This window comes from Podarcis vaucheri (assembly GCF_965113315.1).
Source record: "Podarcis vaucheri genome assembly, chromosome: 4".
Taxonomy (NCBI): domain Eukaryota; kingdom Metazoa; phylum Chordata; class Lepidosauria; order Squamata; family Lacertidae; genus Podarcis; species Podarcis vaucheri.
Window position 1 is genome coordinate 99,223,673 of NC_138762.1, and position 21,931 is coordinate 99,245,603.

At 44.0% G+C, this 21,931-nt stretch overlaps 1 protein-coding gene and 1 long non-coding RNA gene across 3 annotated transcripts; one reads left to right on the forward strand and one right to left on the reverse strand.

The window, feature by feature from the left end:
• Window positions 1-2,852: 2,852 nt before the first annotated feature.
• LOC309530145 (2-oxoglutarate receptor 1-like) lies at window positions 2,853-6,076 on the reverse strand. Its single transcript, XM_082218817.1, has 2 exons — window positions 6,045-6,076; window positions 2,853-3,923 (listed from the first exon to the last, which is right to left on the reverse strand). The coding sequence occupies exons 1-2, from the start codon at window positions 6,059-6,061 to the stop codon at window positions 2,870-2,872; spliced, it is 1,071 nt and encodes a 356-aa protein (XP_082074943.1). The 5' UTR covers window positions 6,062-6,076; the 3' UTR covers window positions 2,853-2,869.
• Window positions 3,705-6,755, forward strand: LOC309530243. Of its 2 annotated transcripts, none has more exons than XR_014218719.1 (2): window positions 3,705-3,793; window positions 6,083-6,755. It is a non-coding gene; the product is annotated as an uncharacterized lncRNA (long non-coding RNA). The 2 variants fall into 2 exon arrangements; XR_014218720.1 differs by lacking the exon at window positions 3,705-3,793 and adding an exon at window positions 3,809-4,030.
• The last annotated feature ends 15,176 nt before the right edge of the window (window positions 6,756-21,931 follow it).

Here is a 21,931-nt window from a genome sequence, read left to right on the forward strand (position 1 = left end):
GAAACCAGAGTGCACGGAAATGTTGTTTACCTTTCAGCCACAGTGGTACCTATTTATCTACTTGCACTGGTGTGCTTCCGAACTGTTAGGTTGGCAGGAGCTAGGACAGAGCAATGGGAGCTCGCCCTGTCGCGGGGATTCGAACCGCCAACCTTCTGATCAGCAAGCCCAAGAGGCTCAGTGGTTTAGACTACAGCGCCAATTCTAACCTCCTAGTAGATGGTCACACTAGAATTTACAGTATGTGATAATCACTGCAAGCTGCACATTGATGCTTCCTGTTCACTGAATTAAAAGGAAATGTTTTCAGCTCAGTGGAGAGATTTGGGGTTTAATGTAACTGTCGCATTCCTAGCAATCTTCAGGCAACCACCTTTTGCATGAAGTAGTCTTGCCTTGCCTTTTTGGCTCACTCACCTTTCGCTGCCCAGCTCTACCAATCCCACAACAGGCTGTCCCCTGTCAGAACAGAGCCATGGTCATGGTAAGGAAACATGATCCCAACAGTTGAACTAAATCCCATCCCCAGTTGCTCATGGTCCAGAAGGGAGTTTTGCCTGGATTTGGAGAAGGAGTTTGCAGACAAGTATGGAGATGTGTGTCCTGAGATAGCATGGTAACAACCCACGCTTATCTTCTAGGGATGTCAGTGAATTCTGGTGAAAACAGAGACAGGAGTGAAACTTGCAGACGCCTGCTTATTTCATATTAGAAATGGAAATCAATCCAGAAAATAATATTCGCTGATGTTGCTGCTTTCAGGCCACAATCGATATGTAATTGATTATATTTCCACACCATCTGCATCATGTTTCCACCACATTCATTTCAAGGCAAAGACAACACAACTTAGGTAAATTATGCAATCAATTATGCAAGTTATGTAATTTTGCCATCATGGGGGCTGCGAGACAAACAAGAGCAGAACAGAAACAATGGGACAAAAACAGGGCAGGAATGGAAAAGGATACATACCTACATCCCAAGTCATCTCCACCGTTTTTCATGGCATGGCCAGGCGCTGCTTTTCCACACTAATATTCCCAACTGCATTCTTTGTACACTAATCCCATAAATCTTTTCTGAGAGATATTAGAGATATCATGCCTGGGTGCTGTCTGGCTCACACATATATTTCTTTTTCTCCCTCGAGCTCTTTGGTGAGTGATATCCTAGGGCTGCCATACATCTGGAATTTCCCGGGCATAGCCAGGATTCGCCCGTTCAAAATGGCGCCTGGGTGGAAATTTCGGAAAGTGGCTAAAATGTCCTGGGGAAACCCAGGCATATGGCATCCCATATTGGAAGTGCTGGTTTTTTTGGCAATTCTCCTAAAAAGTAGGTAAATAACTTCATATTTTTTTTGGTCAGGATTTTCACTTTTTGAAATCTGGCAACCCTGTGATATCCAGACAACTCTGCTTAAGTGTGTGCCTTAAGGTCACTACATGCTGCCCGGGCTTGTGCCCCGGAGAGGTCACTCAGTGGTTTAACTTTACTCTGGAAATGCACTCCATTGTCTATCGAGACAAATGGATGCCAACAAAAACATTACACCCTATTGGCAGCACTTGGTGCTTCCTAATGCACAGCACTCATTGATTTTGCATTTTTACATTGCCTTTGGTCACTGCACTTTCTGTTCTAAGGTCTGAGCAGTGCCTGCCCCATCCGTATGTGCAAACTATGGAACTATGGCCTAGGACCCACGTACCTACAGGACCGCCTCTCCTGGTATGCCCCGCAGAGGACCTTAAGGTCCACAAATGACAACATTTTGGAGGTCCCAGGTCGCAAGGTGGTTAGATTGGTCTCAACTAGGGCCCAGGGCCTTTTCAGTACTGGCCCTAATGTGGTGGAACGCTTTGTCACAAGAGACTAGTGCCCTGCGGGATTTCTGCAGGGCCTGTAAGGCAGAGCTGTTCTGCCTGGCCTTTGGTTTGCACTCAGTCTGACCCTTATGTTTCCCTCCCCTTATGGTCTTGATTTATCGGCTATTTTAAAATGAGGCTGCATTTTAAATTGCATTTTAACCTGTATTTTAAATTGTTTTTTTTTCTTTCTCTTTTTCCCCTAATACATTTTTACTGTGATTTTATTGGTGTTAGCCACCCTGAGGGTGGGGTATAAATAAAATGTATTATTATTATTATTATTATTATTATTATTATTATTATTATTATTACTACTACTACTACTACTATTACCATTTCCTGGGCTGCCAACATTCTTGGACCACGTGTCTTAGCTATATAAATGCCTTGCAAAAAAAGGTAATGCTTCCTGCAGTGTTGAAGGAGGCACCCAGAGGCAGCTTAGCAGCGATATGAGCCGGAGTTTCTGATCTCCACTGGATGCCCAGGGTACTTTTGCAAAAAGAAAAGAAGCAGCAGACACAAATGAAAATAGCATCCCAGTTAGCTCTTGCTGATTTAATGCGCTACTGTCAGGCTGCTTAGCAAGTGATAAGAGACACACAGCAAAATTTTAATGTGCCCAGAGACAACCTTGGGCCACCCAAGCAACCATTCTATACAACTGAATTAAGTGCTCTGTTTTTTGCCAGTCCTTTCCAAAGACCCATGGAAGAGCCCATGTCCTATGAGGCTGCTTTACTCATCGGGTTCATGTGAGCCAGAGATGGAGAACCTGTGATCCTCTAGATGTTGCTCGACTCCAGTTCTCATCCACCCCAGCCAGTATGAGCAGTGGTCGGAGATGATGGGAGTTGTAGTTCAACAACATCTGGAGGTTGGTTCTACACCCCTGAAAAAAGCCACTCCTAAGACTTGGCAGCTGTGTGCAGCCTCTTTCTAACTTGTTTTAGGAGACAACCGGCACCAGAGCTACTGAAGAGAAATGCATGCATTCACAATTTTAACATCCCAGATCTATTGAAGTCACTGCTACCCCCTGTCTGTTGCATTAAGTGGCTCAACTTGCATCTCAGAAGAGACTGAACGGCTTGCTGGAAATTATCGCTGATTATGGCGTAAAGTAACAAGTTTCCACAGGTGTTCAGGGCAGCCAGCGGCCTGGATAGAATGTAGGCAGCATGGATCTGGTTTTCAATATCGCAGCTGACTCGGTACAGCCTTAGTTCAATCCGAACAACCCTAAAAATATGGAAAGGTAGAAAGCACACATAAAAGACTACCAGGAGGAAAAATGCAAGTCTACGAGCCTTCTGCTTATAAGGGTTTTGAGTGTGGGGCCCTGTAGCCAAGGTATAGATGATCACAGTGTAGCAAAGAGTCACTGTTATTAATGGCAAGTAGAAGGCCAGGCCAGTTAAAAACCAGTTGTACCACCGAATAACATCCACGTTTTCAGAACTGGTAAGGTCGAGGCAAAGAGATTTGTTCTCTTCCATCGTCGAAGTAAACAAAAAGTTGAGAGGACCCATGGCCAGCAGCGAAATTACCCAAGATGCAACGCAGGCCGCAACAGCCCATGCCTTTTTCCGGACGGAAAAAGACTGTATTGGGTGGACAATTGCAATGTATCGGAAGATGCTGAAGCAAGTCAGGAAGAGGATGCTGCTGTACAAGTTGAAGTGGAAACCAAAGCGGATGAACTTGCACATGAAGTCTCCAAAGACCCAATGCTCTCCATTGGCGTAGTAGTGAATCAGGAAAGGAAGGCTGGATAAGTACAGGAGATCTGTGCAGGCCAAGTTGAACATGATAATGGTGCTGCTTTTCCAGGGCCTCATCTTGAACGTGTACACGCAAATCGCCATGATGTTGCCTGGGAATCCCACGGAGAAGATCATACCATACAAGGGTGGCAGGTAGGATTTCCTGAGTCCGTGCACGTCGTCCGTGCAGTTCTCAACAGCAACTGCAGCATAGCTTGGCAGTGCGCCGGTCTGGTTAGTTGCATTTTCAAAGGCAGTTGCGTCCATAGCGACCATTGTGAGACTTCATGAGGGCGGGAGACAGAAAAGAGGGTGGGTTTGGCTTAGACAAGTTTCAAAAACAACATGCTCAAGTTATTTTGCTATAGGAAGAAAACTTCTGGGGATGCAGTTAAGTGCAACATAATCAGGGGGTTAGCTCTGTGAAATGTTCTCATGGTTTTGTTCCCCAAGGATGAAACGCATCCAGAGAGAAAGAGAGAGGACACCCCCTGCTGTATGCCTAAATGCTCAGACAGACATGGATGGAGAGGGTGGGCTGTCTTTCCCGCAATTCTCCTCCGTCCTTCCATACCCTCAAGAATTGGAATGGAGGAAAAATTAAATTCATATTTCACTTAAAAGCGAACTCGCCAAATTTGCTCTTTCTAAAACAATACAAGAGCTGAAACATGACCAATCTTTGAAATTTGCACTTTTCTGAACTTTGCAATGCAAGTGATACAATCACTGTATTAAAGTATGCACGTAAGTGCATATATGAGCAAAAAAACCATATAAAATCCATTGCGCTGCTTTGTTATCTGCCAAACCTGCAGAATTTTTTTTTAAAGGAGAAATTCACAATAGGAGAGATAATTTCCATAAGGACCCCACCATCCCTAATCACAGATATGGAGAACTGAATTTAAGATTGGAAAAATGAGAAACAAAAAGAACCCCAAACTTTGCCGATCCCTCCCTTCCTGCTCAAGAGACCTTCACACATCTTAACCCCAAGAGCAAGGAGGTTCTCAGAAGCCTGAAATTAGAACGTGTGGAAACTGCTGGTGGTTGGGGGTGGGGAAGCTGGGTATATGTGTTGACCCTCCATCTTTAAGGAACCCCCAAATTTAGGGTTCTGTGCACTATCGGAGCATCTGCAGAAATAGGATCTATGCAGGGCTGTAGCCAGCCTCCAAGTTTGGGGAATGGGGGAGAGCGGATGCCAGAAAAGTAGAGAGGCAGTTTACACATTAATGTAATACCTAAGATTCATTAAGGCTATATTAATGATAATAATGATTATCATTGTTACCGTTACCTGTGCAGGCCTTGTTGCAGGTAAGAGGGCAACTATTTCTGGGGTTGCCAGAGTACAGCCTCCTCCTCCTATTGCCTTTCCTTCACTTCTTTTCCTCCTTCCATTTCCTCCTTCCACCCACCCACCCTCTGGTTGCTTTCCTACCTTTCCCCTTTTCTCTTCCTCAACTTCCCTTAACTCCTTTCATTAGAAGCCAGTGTGGTGTAGTGGTTAAGAGTGGTGGACTCGTAATCTGGTGAACCGGGTTCGATTCCCCGCTCCTCCACATGCGGCTGCTGGGTGACCTTGGGCTAGTCACACTTCTCTGAAGTCTCTCAGCCCCACTCACCTCACAGAGTGTTTGTTGTGGGGGAGGAAGGGAAAGGAGAATGTTAGCCACTTTGAGACTCCTTCAGGTAGTGATAAAGCGGGATATCAAATCCAAACTCCTCCTCTTCTTCATTTCCTTGCTCTGCCCATTCTCGGTCCTTCCCTTCCTTTTATGTTTTCACCAGGACCTTTTAGAGGCAGGGGAAGGGGATTTCCTAATTTTAAAATTATTTGTAAAAAAAGAGGGAGCAGAGAAGATTATGGGGAGGGCAGCCCCCCCCCCCCAGCTTCCCTCTGGCTACAGGCCTGGGTTCTGTATTCAGAGTTTATTGGTTAGATTGACTCTGTTTTTTAAAAAATTACATGATTAAAAAGGTGCATTCTGACTAACCAACCCATTTTCTTTATTTTTAAAAGATGAAGTTGATTTTTAAAAATAAGCATTTAAAGTAACTGCAGGTAGCAAGGACAGACTTGGAACAAGAAGTCCCTTTTTTAAAAAAGAAGTTGGTTTTAAAAAATAAGCATTGCAAGCACAGACTTGGAACAAGGGGTCCCTCTTTAACTCTCTCACACAAGGGAATACTACTAATGGCTCCTTCACCACCTCAGCTGAGTTTGTGCATTTTCTGCATTCTCACAATCCCATAATAGCAAGTCAGCACATGATTTTGCATGGGATTTGTTGCATGATGCTGTAATCGGCATGGAAATCCTACGTTATAAATCACACAACATTTAACATTCCCCAGCTTTCTCGTGGTTCTTTTTAACGTCAGAAGGTTTGTGTACCTGTCAGTGATTTGCATCCCCTCTGATCCTCTTCATAGTTGGAAATGAGAAGGCAGCAAACTAGTTGGCTACAAAGGGAGCTGGGTGGCAAAAGACGACACTCCTCAACTACTGGAGCAACTTTGAAGTTCCACGGAGATCCATTTCCATATTTCAGGAAGACAGAGAAACAAATGCTTGCACTACGGTCTGGAAAGGGAGGAACTCTGCCCTACGTTGACTCCTGTGCAACATAGTGCCGCTCTATATGTTTGTGTCTAGTTGTCTCCTGTCCCACCCTTTGCAGCAGAAACTGCTCACAGCCTGTCCAGTTTCGCTGTTATGGGTGTCTAAGGTTTGCCAGGCAATGTTTCATGGAGGAAAGGTGATGAATCAGTCATATAGCTCTAACCATCCACCTGGGAAGATTTCTCCCACAGGAATGTAAGCAAGCCATCGTTCTTCTGCGTAGCTCATTGATGTGAGGGAAATACTTTAATCCTAGTTTCCTCCGAGTGTCTGTTTATGCTCCCTGTGCAACGAATTCCTTCTGCACCAAGAAATAAAAGGTTGATAGCCGAGAGGAGCAGAAATGGAGAAATACATTCACTTGATTTGCCCTCTGCTTCTAATGATGGGATGCCACCCTGTCATCGTAGACCAACAATCAGAATAATACGGTAATTAAGGAACTATGTAGAGGCAGGAAGTCAATAAATATACTGAACATTGTTCAAGTCCTGCCTAGTGATCTAAGAAGGCCACAATTTTCATTCTTAACTGTCTTTTTCAGAAATTTCCTACTTCCCACAAACAAATCAGAATTCATGCTGACTTAAAAGAGCCAGCATTGTCTATAGTCTCCCAAACTTTGTGCAAACAAATCAGGATGAATGCGCCAAAAGTGGGTTATCTGGAATCAACCTTAATTTCTAATTCTACAGAAGTATTTCTTGGTCCTAAAATAAGATCTTGCTGTCACTTTGTTTATATAACCATGTCAAAGAACTGCTACAGAAGTGTTGGGTGGAATCTACACACATATAAAAACCTGTTTTTAAGTGTTTTTAAAAATACATTGAATTTTCCATAAGGTTCACCATTGCCATCGAGTGTCACGTTGTATATTGCACTTAAAACAGACTTAAAACATTTTATTTGCAGCTGTACATCTGAGTCCTTGGTGTGGGCAGGAGTAATATATCAAGATCTAGAAAAGCCTCAGAGCCTGTGACAGGGGGAAAAGACTCATTGATTTCAGAAACAGGTTGGCAGCTGGCTTCCTTACTTCTTCCTTTTGATTCATGAATATGCTCTGCAGGATCTGTTTGATTAATGACATGGACCAGAACTGGATAAACTACAGTAGTGAATTAAACAAAATGCATTCGGTTATGTACACTACCCATTTACAGAACTGTGAGTTTTTACTTGGTGCCATAACTAAAGTCAGGTGTGTGAAACTTTAGCGATGACATCAAATGTTTGAAATTAATATATTTTGGTTTGACACTTTTGAATAGTTCAATAACTTTGTATACTGTTTTTGACAAAGGTGGCTTTAATCTGCATGTCCAAAACTGCATTTTTTAGGTGTGTTGGATTCTTTTTTAAAATTAAATAGGGTGAAATTGTCACTGGAGTCCAAATTATTGGGTGGATGGATGGAGATACTGCATTTGTATTCTGCCCTCATGACTCTGTTGCCAGGGTGACTTACATGCCCTGTTAAAAATACAAAGACAACCCAAAGTTTAAATAGAAAAAAAAAATCAAATTAAAATTAATACAAAATAGCACCCACCTAACAAAAATCTGCTTTAGACCAGTGGACAGACAGTTTGCAAAGCCAGCCCCAGGCATAAAACTGGAGTAATCGAACCATGAGGTCATCCAATTTTGGACAACTGGAACAAGACTCTCTGTCTCCATATAGCTGTGTGCTTGACAAGTCAACTATGTGCTCCTCCCCAGCTTTACTTTTTCACTCTAAATGCCTCTTGTTTCTCTGCCTGCCCATTTTCTGCCTGCTTGCTTCTCTTCTGTGTCACAATCTGCTTCTGTTTTGCGATAGGCTCCCTTCTCTCGGCTCTCCCCGCCACATAAATCCGCTCGGTCTCTCCTCCTTTCAGTTTTATTTTATTGTTCCAGCAGTTTACATGCCATTAAACGTTTTTTATAGGTCTAAGAGGTTTACAGTGTTGATCGTAAACCTTGTGCCAAAGGGATGGGCAGAATTCTTAGTCTCGCTCCTGCAGTGGAGAATGACCCATTTGGGAGAGTGAGGCGATGCCCCACTAACCTCATTTGGTCCTCTGTCAGTGGCCACCTGCCTGCCTTCTTATTTAGAACAATAGAATCGTAGAACTGTAGAGTTGGAAGGGACCCCAAAGGTCATCAGTCCAACCCCCTGCAATGCAGGAATCTCAACTAAAGCAACCATGACAGATGGCCATCCAACCTCTGCTTAAAAACCTCCAAGGAAGGGGAGCCCACAGCCTCCCAAGGGAGTCTGTTCCACGGCCAAATAGCTCTCCCTGTCAGAAAGTTCTTCCTGATATTTAGTCAGAATCTCCTTCATTGTAACTTGAATCCATTGGTTTGGCTCCTATCAGGAGCAGGAGAAAACAAGGTTGCTCCATCCTCCATATGATAGCCCTTGAGATATTTGAAGATGACTATCATCTCTCCTCTCAGTTTCCTCTTTCCCCATGAAAGATACTTGGAGTCGAGTGTGGATTTCATGCTCTTTATTCAGCTCATACATTAGTTACACAATGGGCCCCACGTGATTGGCAAATTCTGGGATTCTCTTGTAGACCAATCAGGTTGCGGATTCACTTCCACCTGGAGTTGGATTGGGTCCTGCGGACCAATCAGACTGCTGCATTCTGAATCCTATTGTTCTAGGACCAATCAGACTGCTGCATTTTGGATCGTATTCAACTCAGTACATAACACCCCAACTCCCTCAACTCCCCATAAGACATGGTTTCCAGACCCTCCTCTGCACACCTACAACCAGTGCAGGGCCTGGCACTGGTTTTCAGCTGTCGTCTCCTCAGTCTCAGTGTGGCCTTTGCAGAACTCAGCAGAGAGAAGGATGAGGACAAAACTAGAATGAGTTCGCTCAGCCTGTTGTTGACTTGGATACACATGTTGTGCTCAACTAATTATAAACATTTTTAACACAATGACATTTCCACAATCCGTTGTCTTGCATTGATAGACTTGGAAGCTACATGAGGAAATCAGAAAAGGGGTGCTTCAGAATAAGAGGATGTAGGGAAACATTTATAAAAATAATTAATGCTATTTTATGGTAAATGTAGACATCATGCTACATTTTTTTATGATTGATTTTTATGAATCAATTTGTCTTCTAACTTGGACCCAGCTGTACACCTGCAAATATAATGTTTTAAGTGCATTATACAAATGTGACACTAGATGGCAATGATGAGCTTATGGCAAATTCAATATTTTTTCAAAATGTTTCTTTTTAAAAAAATGGTTTTTTCACAGTGTTTTTTTTTTATATGTGTCTAGATTCCACCTTAGTTGCACCTTAAAATGAATTCTTGACTTATCCCACAGGATCAGCATGTCTTAAAATAATTTATAAAACAATCCACTCCTGCAATATATTAGCTGAGATGGCTGATATACCTAGTCAAACAAAGAAGGCAACACATATCTGACCTGGTACACTTTATTTCCGGAGACCCATGCCCATCAGTCCAGCCACTGTATTCTGCCCCAGCTGTAGTAACTGAATAGCCTTAAAGCCATGAAGAATGTGTTGCAGCAGCAATTGCATTATCTCAATTAATTGACCATAACTGCTTTAGCTCTTTGCTGTGCTCATAATGAAAACTGATCTTCCAAATCTGCTCTTTGCATTAGCGGGAAAGTTCCCATTAATGTCAGTGGAAGCTTCCTCCCCAGTGGGAATAGGGGTGTCATCAGCATTGTAGCATGGGAGAAAAGAATTGCTGTTTCGTTCCTTGTGGGTCCCCCAGTAGCTGCTATGTGCATTTCTTTAAAGCATGTGTGTTAATTGCACCCATAAAACACATTTAACATTGTGGGGAAGCAAGGACACTGTACTCTCAGAAAGATCTCTGAATTAAACCATGAAATGAATGTCATATTGTGAATGGTACAGAATTTCTTAATAGTGCAGGCTTCCCAATAATCCACTGGCAATTTTTGATGCACCAAGATCTCACTGTATCTCAGATTAATCTGTTTTCCCCTCTCGAAAGGTCAGCTTGGCTGATGTTTCCAAAACAGTTTCATATATCCTCCATCATGGTGCCTGTACACATTCCCCTTCAGTTTACACAAGCTGAGGGCAAGATGAGTTGCCACATACTTCAGATTTCTTCCAAGGCCAACTCTAAGCATTTCCTTCTCCTGCTCATGTGCTGAGACAATTTTTATAACTTGCTTGGCATATTTATTTATCCACTTATTTTTGCAAGGGTAGGAACACAAATTCCAGGGTTGTAACATAAAAGAAAACAAAATTATTGTATATAAAATACTATCTGGAGTTTCATTTAAAAAAAGAAGAAGAAAAAGAATGGCTTTAGAAGATGCTGAATTAATTAAACACAATATTCTCCACCCAAGAATATGGCCACTCGACAGACAGAATATTCCTGGTTTAACATAACATCTGGCATACATCATGCCTAAATTAAAGTTATTGGACTCCCAACTCTCATCAGTCCTGACTGTTGGTCATGCTGACTTATTCATTTGGAGTCCAACAACATCCACAGATTCCCCACCCTGTATTCTGGCTACATCCAATCCATTCTTACAGTTTCTGCTAGCAGGCTTAGCTGTTGACTCTGCTGTGTACAAAGGTGCATGCCTTGCCACATATATCTAGCCAACATAGATTTTTGCGGGGCAGTTCTATGGCAAGATGAAAGGATGCGGGTGGCGCTGTGGTCTAAACCACAGAGCCTAGGGCTTGCCAATCAGAAGGTTGGCAGTTCAAATCCCCGTGACGGGGTGAGCTCCCATTGCTCAGTCCCTGCTCCTGCCAACTTAGCAGTTCGAAAACACATCAAAGTGCAAGTAGATAAATAGGTACCATTCTGGCGGGAAGGAAAACGGCATTTCTATGTGCTGTGTTGGTTTCGCCAGAAGCGGCTTAGTCATGCTGGCTACATGACCCGGAAAAACTGTCTGTGGACAAATGCTGGCTCCCTCGGCCTGAAAGTGAGATGAGCGCCACAATCCCAGAGTCGTTCGTGACTGGACCTAATGGTCAGGGGTACCTTTACCGTTACCTATGGCAAGATTCAAGGGGATGAGCAGCTTAGAATGCACTGGCTCTTCAGCACAGCCAGCTGATTCCTTCTGCCTCAGATGGCATTAAGTCCCCAACCCTGGCTTAGCCAAAGATACACCAGTGTTGCTTGGCTCAGTAGGCCATGGCTTAGCCAAGGCTCGTGCAAGGTCCCCAGAGAGCGACTTGGCAGTGTCATGGCAGAAGCGGGACCAGGGCAGAGGGACCGAGGCTGGATCCTAAGCCCGTTTAGCTCAGTCACATGACTTGGCTGTTTTAAAGGCTTGCTTTTCCTCTGCCAGGCTTCAACAGTACAGCAGCATCAGCATTTGGACCTAGTGTAACTTTACACCGACTTAACTTAGGACTCAGCTGGACCGATAAAGAAAAAGCGATTTATATGCTATAGGTGCAATATAACATTGTGCCACCAGATGGTGATGTGGAGTCTCGTCTTCCTCTACCTGTTTTCCCTCTTTAAATTTACGCTTTAAACCGAAACACTTCTTGGATCCAGCCATACACTGGCTTGCTTTACTCCAGCTTCTTGTGCATAGGCTTACTCTCCCTTTCTACTTCCTTCAGTGATATAAATGGTAGGTTGTTGCTGCGTACTTCAGGCATTGGAAAGCACAACGGTTTCCGGCTGGGGAGGCAGACACGCATACTGCAAACTTTGCAAGCAACCCTGTACAACTTGGTAAAGCGGGGACTGATTTGTGGGGAGTTTAGATTGATATGTACAGGTGCCCTCGGCACTGGCAACAAGCAAGTACATCTTTACCCTACAATTTCCCCTTGCTTGGGCTCTTCTGACCTTCTTTAAATGTGCCCTTGGTGGTATGAAAACCTTGTTTATATTGCACACTTCCTAGATGTTTTCTTATCTTCCTTCTCTAACATTCTTTCCTAGGTGTGTATCGTTCACATACCTGGCTCTGGGAAACTTTAAATGTGTTTAGCCTCTCCTGTGCCCACACCACCCGGTGTTTATTGGATCCAACGATAAATATATTTATATTTACGATTCTCTATATATAGCCACAAACTTTGGCTTTGTTTCTTGGCCTAATTTTCACCAAGGTGTGTGGGTTCTGTGCCACTTCAGGCTGTGGTTTGGGTTCATTTATCCCTCCCCACAAGATTTCTATACAGAAAACTAGACTAGCATCGCACCTTCTCCTTGGGCATACGGTATTCAAAGCAGATTCCTCCCCGCAAAGAATTACGGGTATTGAAGTTTACCCCGCATGGAGTCACAATTCCCAATTTAGACCCTTGCAAATCTCTTTTTAAACAGACTTTCACCTTGCCAGCTCAAGGAAAATGTGGAGCTAAACTTGATTTTAGTGAAGAGGATGAATGAGATATAATCTGTTTATTCCTAATAATGTTCTTAACCTATAACAAGGAAAAACATTTTTTTAAAAATTGATAACATGACTTTCTTGAGACATGACTTGCCAGAACTCTGAACTACCTTCTTCCAAAATAGTTCCCATGAGGAGCAGATATAGGATAACCGCAGAGGACATTCAATATCACCTGTGGTATTAATTTATGAGCAGTGGGAAACAGCAAGTTAATCTGTGACTATTAAACTTCAACACTAGGTGGTAGTGTCGGCCCTCATTTAAGAAGCTGTATGTCTCTCATTCGGCTTTTCGCATCTTTCTTTCACAAATGAAAATTAAGCAAGGTTGTGTCAAGGGTACCTGAGGCAGAGGATACTGCTCTGGGAACCTTGTGGTGGACAGGCTGATCCGAGGGGCAGAGAGAGAAGTTGGTATTATGGGAAGGAAGATGCTGACACAATGGGCCTAGCCACACCACAGACTTAAACCGGTTTTGCTGTCCCCCCTCCCCAAACAAACATTATGTGGGGTTAATGGCAGCAAAAGAAGGGCAGGGAGTAGAGCAGGGTTGCATCTCAGGCTACAAGCCCTCTGCCTACTACTTGCATTCACAGACCCTCCCGTAGCTGTCAACGTTTCCCTTTTTTTAAGGGAAATTCCCTTATTCCGAATAGGATTCCTCGCAAGAAAAGGGAAAAGTTGACAGCTATGGACCCTCCAAGTGTCCCTATTTTCCAGGGACATCCTTGATTTAGTGAAGCTGTCCCAGTTTCAGATTTGATCCCAGACTGTCCCACTTTTCCTTAGGATGTCCCTATTTTCATCAGAGAAATGCTGGAAGGTATGGAGTTATCCGACCCCCGCAAGCAGTCTGAAGGCAATCCTGTAGAGGGAAGGGTTTTTTATGTTTAATGTTTTATTATGCTTTTATATATATTGGAAGCTGCCCAGAGTGGTTGGGGCAACCCAGTAAGATGCGTGGGGTATAAATAGTAAAATTATCATTATGGAACGGGACATCCCTATTTTCCTCAGAGAAATGTTGGAAGGTATGCATTCAGGATGTGGGCACACAGCCTAGACCCTGCTTCTACACTTTTGACTGAGCATAATGACACAAGACCAGGGCCGGATTTAGGTTTGGTGAGGCCCTAAGCTACTGAAGGTAATGAGGCCCTTTATATGTCCAGCTGTCCTTTGTCAACAACAGATTATTGCTGTTTTTTTGTGCTGAATATATGCTATATGGTAATTTATATACCTAATAGGTATCTAAAGCCATTTGCACATAACAAATAGGAGCCTACACAACGCAAAACACTATTGCTGTATGTAGGTTTTATTTTATTTGTTTTTTATCTTATATTTTGGAAATGTACATCCAGGTTTTTTTTCCCCCTCTAAATTTTTTCTGGGGCCCCCAAGAGAGTGGGGCCCTAAGCTATAGCTTGTTTAGCTTATATGTAAATCCAGCACTGCACAAGACACTTAGATTTGTTTTATACCCGTTTCACTGCCTCTTTGTAATACATATCTGTCAGGGAACTGACATCGGAGCCAGAGGCGGAGGGGAGGCTCTCAAATGATGCTGGAGAGGGACCCAGCAGGGAGAGAGGCAGCTCCGCAGATGGGGAAGCAAATCAGCGCAACACCAGGGATATAGAGGGGCTGATGGGGGAATCGGTGAGAGGGCTCCAGGACTCTTCACCGGACACCAGCGGGGAGAGCACGGGTCCTCCGCTACCCACGCCCACCCTGCGCAGAAGACTTCCACGCAGAGAGAGTAGGAGGAGACTGGGTGTCAAACAACTTTTATGTTGGAAAAGATTTAAGAAACGCCCACTGACGGATTCTGCTAGCGACTGAGGCAGCCACGAAGTGAAGGGCTGCCCAGACTGAAGGGTTTAGCAAGGCAACAAAGCCTGGAGAGGCGGCAACTTACGCACGAGCAACCCATACACATTACAATGTCCTAAAGCAAGCATGTCCAAAGTCTGTTTTGGGGACCTAATCCAGCCCAGCAGTCGGTTAAATCCTGCCCCCATGGCAGTTTATTTTCTGGGGTAAAATTCTAAAATAACCTCAACAACTTCAACCCTAAAAAAGGTCAACAACTTCAGCTGGCCCTTTGGTCGGCCCTCACGGCCCTTCACTTTATCAAATCTGGCCCTCTTTGAAAAAAGTTTGGACACTACTGTCCTAAAGGATCTTCACCGGCTCCCAGTACATTTCTGAGCACAATTCAAAGTGTTGGTGCTGACCTTTAAAGCCCTAAGGGGTAGGCAACCTAAGGCTGGGGGGCTGGATGCGGCCCAATTGCCTTCTCAATCCAGCCCACGGATGGTCCGGGAATCAGCATGTTTTTACATGAGTAGAATGTGTGCTTTTATTTAAAATGCATCTCTGGGTGATTTGTGGGGCAGAGGAATTCGTTCATCCCCCCCCCCCAGATAGATAGATAGATAGATAGATAGATAGATAGATAGATAGATAGATAGTTTGGCCCACCACAAGGCATAGCTGTCAACTTACAGATTTGAAAATAAGGGACCAGCGGCCTTGAAAATAAGGGACCAGCAGCCAAAATAAGGGACCTGCAGCCTCACCTGTTCCAGGCACTCCAGTCTTCCTGTCCTCCTGCAGTCTGGTCAAACTCATGCTGGTAGCTTCGAGAAAACTGTCCAACCAACTTTGTAACCAGAGGTTCAACTGAATAGAATCTGAATCACATGCACCACAAGGCCTATGCAGCCTCAACTTAAGATGGCTCCCCGGCCTGGCTTTGCACTGCAAAGTTTGCAGCAGCACGTGCAACAAAATGGCGTCCAGCATTCAAAAAACCCCTCAGCTTGCATTAACTAGCCACACACGAGGCATGCAAGCTCAACCCCCAGTCGTTCCTAGACTTCTTATTGGGTGAGCAACACAGCCAAGCAACACAGTTGGAGCCTCCCTCCTCCCTGGGAGGAAGGGAGAGGAGTTGCTTCCTTTGAAATTTAAGGGACATCATTTAAGGGACATCATTTAAGGGACATTTAAGGGACATCCATCAATAAGGGACAGCAGCGGGACATGGCGCTGGAATAAGGGACTGCCCCTTCAAATAAGGGACACTTGACAGCTATGCCACATGGTCTGAGGGACGGTGGACTGGCCCACGGCTGAAAAAGGTTGCTGACCCCTGCCCTAAACAGCCTCGGCCCAGGATACCTGAAGGAGCGTCTCCACCCCCATCATTTGCCGGGACGCTGAGGTCCAGCTCTGAAGAAATTCTGGTGGTTCCCTCACTGCAAGAAGTGAGATTGCATGGAACCTGGCAGAGGGCCTTCTTGGTGATGGCACCTGCCATGTGAAATGGCCTCCTATCAGATGTCAAGGAAATAAACAACTATATTGACATTTAGAAGACATCTGAAGGCAGCCCTGTTTACGGACGTTTTTAATGACTGATGTTTTAATGTATTTTTAATCTTTCGTTGGAAGCCGCCCAGAGTGGCTGGGGCAACAGTAATTTTTGACATTATTTTTTCGGGGGAAACCTAGTCTTATACATGGAAAAATATGGTAATTTTAATAGAAGCTTTTTCTGTAATACTTTGCTATTTTAATTACTATGCAATAAAATAAAGTACTTAACAAATTCAAAATACAATTTTCTCGAATTTCCCCCCTTAAAAATCAAATTGCCCCCCTGTGGGGCGTGTGCCCCACATTGGGAACCACAGGCCTAGGCAAACCGGTCCTGTCTACCACCTCTCTTCCCTGAGAACTTTCCCTTCGGCTTGAGGGAGTATACCATTTACCAGCCCTGTGTGGCTGATCTTAAAATGACAGAACTCAATATTCTACGATGCAAAGGAAGCCACTCGCTGTTTAGCCTAAAACTGCACTGCCTCCCTTTTTGTTTGTATTGAAAGATGGCTTGATTGCGCCAGCCATTCCAATCTAGTCCAGTAAAGTATGTGCATTTAAAAGCTGTCTTCCCCCCAAGTGCCTGGCAGCAAGTGGGTCCAATGAAATACATTCCTTGCCCCTCACATTTGCAGCGAACGTTTGTTTCATCGCTCCCCATGAAGCCTCCTTTCAGCCTGTAATGTATTTCTCAACCCTCTCTTCTGAAGACAAGGAGAGAAGGTTAATGCAACCTTCACAAGCGGGTTAAGAATAGCACTTCACTTGCGGAGACCATCAATAAAGTCTTCCCTGGCTGTATAATTATCTTATTAATTGGAACATTATTTACAGGGAGAGCTTCCTGCACAGCAGTGCACCTCTTTTCTGTCACGCTTACAGTGCCCAGCAGGCTGCCTTTGCATAAAGCCCAAGTTGAAGCAATAACAAAATGGCCAGTAAAAGGCTCCTTAATGGGAGCCCTTGCAGCAGAAAGAGATGAATTAAGAGAGAGGCCTTTTTCAAGCCGGAAGGGAGAGGGAAGTGACCCTTTCAAGTTTGCTCAGTCCCATAGATAAGGGTGCCCTCTTGCTGTTGATAGTCATTCCCCTTTACACTTTGCTGCTAATTAAAAAAGCAAAGAAATTCCCCAAACGAAAAACCCCCCTGTATTAGTTTGATGGTCTGTTTCCCTTTACGAAACATATGTGGTTATTTATCTAGTGCCTTGGAACATTCCCAAGTGTGTCCATTTTATGCGGATACAGATGTTTAAATATGCACACAGCATACCCCCCCAACATTTCTCTGATGAAAATAAAGGTAAAGGACCCCTGACCATTAGGTCCAGTCGTGACCGACTCTGGGGTTGCGGCGCTCATCTTGCTTTATTGACTGAGGGAGCCGGTGTACAGCTTCCGGGTCATGTGGCCAGAATGACTAGGCCACTTCTGGCGAACCAGAGCAGCGCACGGAAACGCCGTTTACCTTCCCGCCGGAGCGGTACCTGTTTATCTACTTGCACTTTGATGTGCTTTTGAACTGCTAGATTGGCAGGAGCAGGGACTGAGCAACGGGAGCTCACCCCGTTGCGGGGATTCGAACCGCCGACCTTCTGATCGGCAAGTCCTAGGCTCTGTGGTTTAACCCACAGCGCCACCCGCATCCCTCTGATGAAAATAGGGATGTCCTATTTCAGGCACCCCCAAACTCGTCCCTCCAGCTGTTTTGGGACTACAGTCCTCATCATCCCTGACCACTGGTCCTGTTAGCTAGGGATGATGAGAGTTGTAGTCCCAAAACAGCTAGAGGGCCGGGTTTGGGGGTGCCTGTCCTATTTCATAATAATAATTTTACTATTTATATCCCACCCATCTGACTGGGTTGCCCCAGCCACTCTGGGCGACTTCAAACATATATATAAAAAATACAATAAAACATTAAACTTTGTTTTTTTTAAAAAAACTTCCTTATACTGGGCTGCCTTCAGATGGCTTCAGGGTCAGATAACTCCATTGCCTTCAACATTTCTTTGATGAAAATAGGGACATCTTAAGCAAAAGCAGGATCAAATCAGAAACTGGGACAGCTTCTGTAAATCTGGGACTGTCCCTGGAAAATAGGGGCACTTGGAGGGTGTGAAATAGTTAAAGGTAGCATTTTAAAAATCAGATTGATATATGGTTTTTCTCTTGTAGGCTTGTAAATCATTTAATGTGTCAACAGGATTAGAAGTTATAAATATTGCAGCTTTTGTATAAGGGATTATGATGATGACTGGAATGTACTGGTAATTAAAATCAATCAGATTTTGGAATGCAGAAATAAAGAAAACCATCAATTCTAGCATGTGAGGGGGCCACCTTATCTAAATTATATAATTTGGTATTTGAATGATTGATTCAGTGTTACCTCAGGTTACAAAATTAATTCGTTCCGGAGGTCCGTTCTTAACCCGAAACCATTTTTAGCCTGAGGCGCGTTTTTCTAATGGGGCCTCCCGCTGCTGCCAGATTTCCGTTCTCAACCTGAGGTACTACTTCCGGGTTAGCGGAGTTTGTAACCTAAAGTGTTTGTAACCCAAAGCGTTTGTAACCCGAGGTACCACTGTATTAGTCCTTGTATTTTAAATTGTCATTGTTATAATGAGGCTATCATTGGATTATAATTGCAAAATTAATAAAAATCATTATTTAAAAAGATCAGATTGATAACACATTTTTATTGCCTTTTCTGGGTTGTTTATTAAAAATGAAGACAGCTAACAACACTTGGCACAATGCAATCTATTCATTACTGTAATTTACATTTAGCAAATATAGTGAAAAGAGGGCTTAACAATGTTTCCTGGAAGCATATAAGGGACAACTCTGATGTTTCATTCTGATGCAAGTGTCATGGTTGCCACTTGCATACGGTCAGGTCAAACCACAAGTGCATTTTGTTTTCACAGAGGCCAACCAATGCCTATGTGGATGAGATCTTCCCTATATGAGCCCATGACTTTGCGGCTATTTCCTTATTACCTATATTGGTCTTGGCTTTCTTTCAACATGAAACTCAGTGAGTTTTATCCAATGCTACTCATGCTCAGGACAGACCTACTGAAATCCTGAGCTGTAAAGTGGACTGGACCATTTCGTACTATTTAATTCTTGGTTGTAGAGGAGCAAGGTTGCTTGGTCTCATTATACCGGCCGCCAAATGAAAAAATCAGCAGGTGGCATCATTCGCTCACTGATAGCTGCTCGTTTCTTCTTCTTGGCCTTGAGAGCAGCAAGAGGTGCTGTTCTCTGCATTCCTCATTACTGCAGACAAATAATCTGAGCTGGAGCTATCACAGAATGCTGGAAAAGGAAAACCTTGTCATTACTGATAGGTAGCCGTGTTGGTCTGTCATAGTCAAAATAAAAAAATTCCTTCCAGTAGCACCTTAAAGACCAACTAAGTTAGTTCTTGGTATGAGCTTTCGTGTGCATGCACACTTCTTCAGATACACTGAAACAGAAGTTGCCAGATCCTTCTATATAGTGAGAAGGTGGGGAGGGGTATTACTCAGAAGGGTGGTGGGAATGGGAGATTGGCAGGTAGCTGAGATGAGCCTGTTGACGACTCTTAACGACTGTAATAGGTCTTACAGGAAAAGGCAAGGGATGAGAAGGTGAGAAATGGTTTGGTCATGTATAATGAGATAAGAATCCAATGTCTCTGTTCAGACCAGGTCTCTCCATGGTTTTAAGTTTGGTAATGAGTTGCAATTCAGCAGCTTCTCTTTCCAGTCTATTTCTGGAAGGAATTTTTTTATCTTGTCATTACTGTCCCAGATGACTAACAATTCACAGATGTTTTGCTTGTCATCTTTCTAACGCATACCGTTTACACTGACAGCAGAAAGAGTCCCTGGATTAAAACTGAGGTTGTGGGTTGTGACTATGGGAGCTGATCCATGTTTGGGTCCAGACATGCATCCGATGAATGCTTGGCGGTCAGGCTTGAGACCAGCAGGCACATCCTCATTCCCTATGCAGGAGGAACAGAGCTCATATGCAGTGGCATAGTGTGGGCAGGCCACAGAGGTCGTTGCCCCGGGCGCAAAATTGTTAGGGGCACAAAATTTCAACACCCGGTGCTGCCTCAATACACTTCCATTGCTGGACTCCATTGAAAATAGCTTCTTCATGCGAACCAGGAAGTGACATCTCCAGACAACAGAACGACTCTACATTTCTTATCTCTGCGGCTATGGTCTCCTGGGTGACGCAGATGCCATTAGGCAGTTGAATGCACATGCGTACTGAATGTTTATCTCCCTACAATAATAATAATAATTTATTATTTATACCCCGCCCATCTGGCTGGGTTTCCCCAGCCACTCTAGGTGGCTTCCAACCAAATATTAAAAACACTATAGCATCAGACATAAAAAAACTTCCCTAAACAGGGCCACCTTCAGTTGTCTTTTAAAAGTAAAATAGTTTCTTATTTCCTTGACATATGATGGGAGGGCGTTCCACAGGGCAGGCGCCACTACCGAGAAGGCCCTCTGCCTGGTTCCCTGTAACCTCACTTCTCGTAGCGAGGGAACTGCCGGAAGGCCCTCGGTGCTGGACGATGGGGGTGGAGATGCTCCTTCAGGTATACAGGACTGAGGCTGTTTAGGGCTTTAAAGGTCAGCACCAGCACTTTGACTTGTGCTTGGAAACGTACTGGGAGCCAATGAAGATCTTTCAGGACCAGTGTTATATGGTCTCGGCGGCTGCATTCTCCAAGCCACCCCTCTGTGCAGCCTGGGCATGGGCAGCCCCTGCTACACCACTTCTCCTATGTCACTTCAAAAATATTATTCTGGGATGTTATTGTGGCATGAGGCTGTCTAAATAAGAGCCTGCTGTGACAAGGAAGGCTATGTTTGGCTTTGTGATTACCATGGATTTTATGATGTCTTCTCTTCCCTGTTGTCTTCCAGCTGCTGCTGTCTCACTATCCATGCAACAACAGCCCTGGAAGACATACCCTTCCACAAAATGGGCATACGCTCAGGAACCAGATGTTTTCATTATTTCAAAAGAAGGGTCTTCCTGTATTGCTCTCCAGCATTTGTTGCAGCTTGTTTTCTCTCACACATGTAATATTCCTGGATCCACCTGCAGCTTTTCATTGGCTGCTGGTGATTCCTGGCTTGCAAGAATTTTATTCCAGATAAGACAGTGTTGGCAAAGCTGCTGATCAGGCCAGAGGTTTGCAGTCATTTCAGAATGGGGTTGCATGTTCCCAAGTCTGCTGCTTGGAAGTCCTCACAGATGCTATCTGTGCATGGATTAATCAGTGGTTATGAGCACCTTTCACCAGCTTAGACTTGCTTGCCAGATGTGACCCTATCTAGAGAAAGTGTGCATTGCCTTAGTTACACATGCCCTAACTACAACCAGACCAGACTGTTGTAACGTGCTGTACGTGGGACTGTCTTGAAAGATGGTTTTGGAAACTTCAGCTGGTACAGAACACAGCCATGGATGGTGGGGTGGCCTGACACTGGATTCTATAACACCTGTATTGTGCCAGTTGTATTGACTACTTGTCTGAGGGGTTGATGGTGTTCTAAACAGTTTCAGACCAGGTTTCAGACCACTGAAACCTATATGAACTTGCTTCGGACCTGAAGATCTGTCTTAGAGGCCCTGCTCACAGGCCATCCATCAACATCTATAAAACCAGTTTTGCTTTTTGGCTTCATATTTGTGGACCTCTCTAAGGAAAATACATATGACCCTATATTTATCAGTTTCAAATACATCCATATTTTAATCTGCTTTTAATGAAAAACATATAAAAAGATGGATTTTATATAGTGTTTT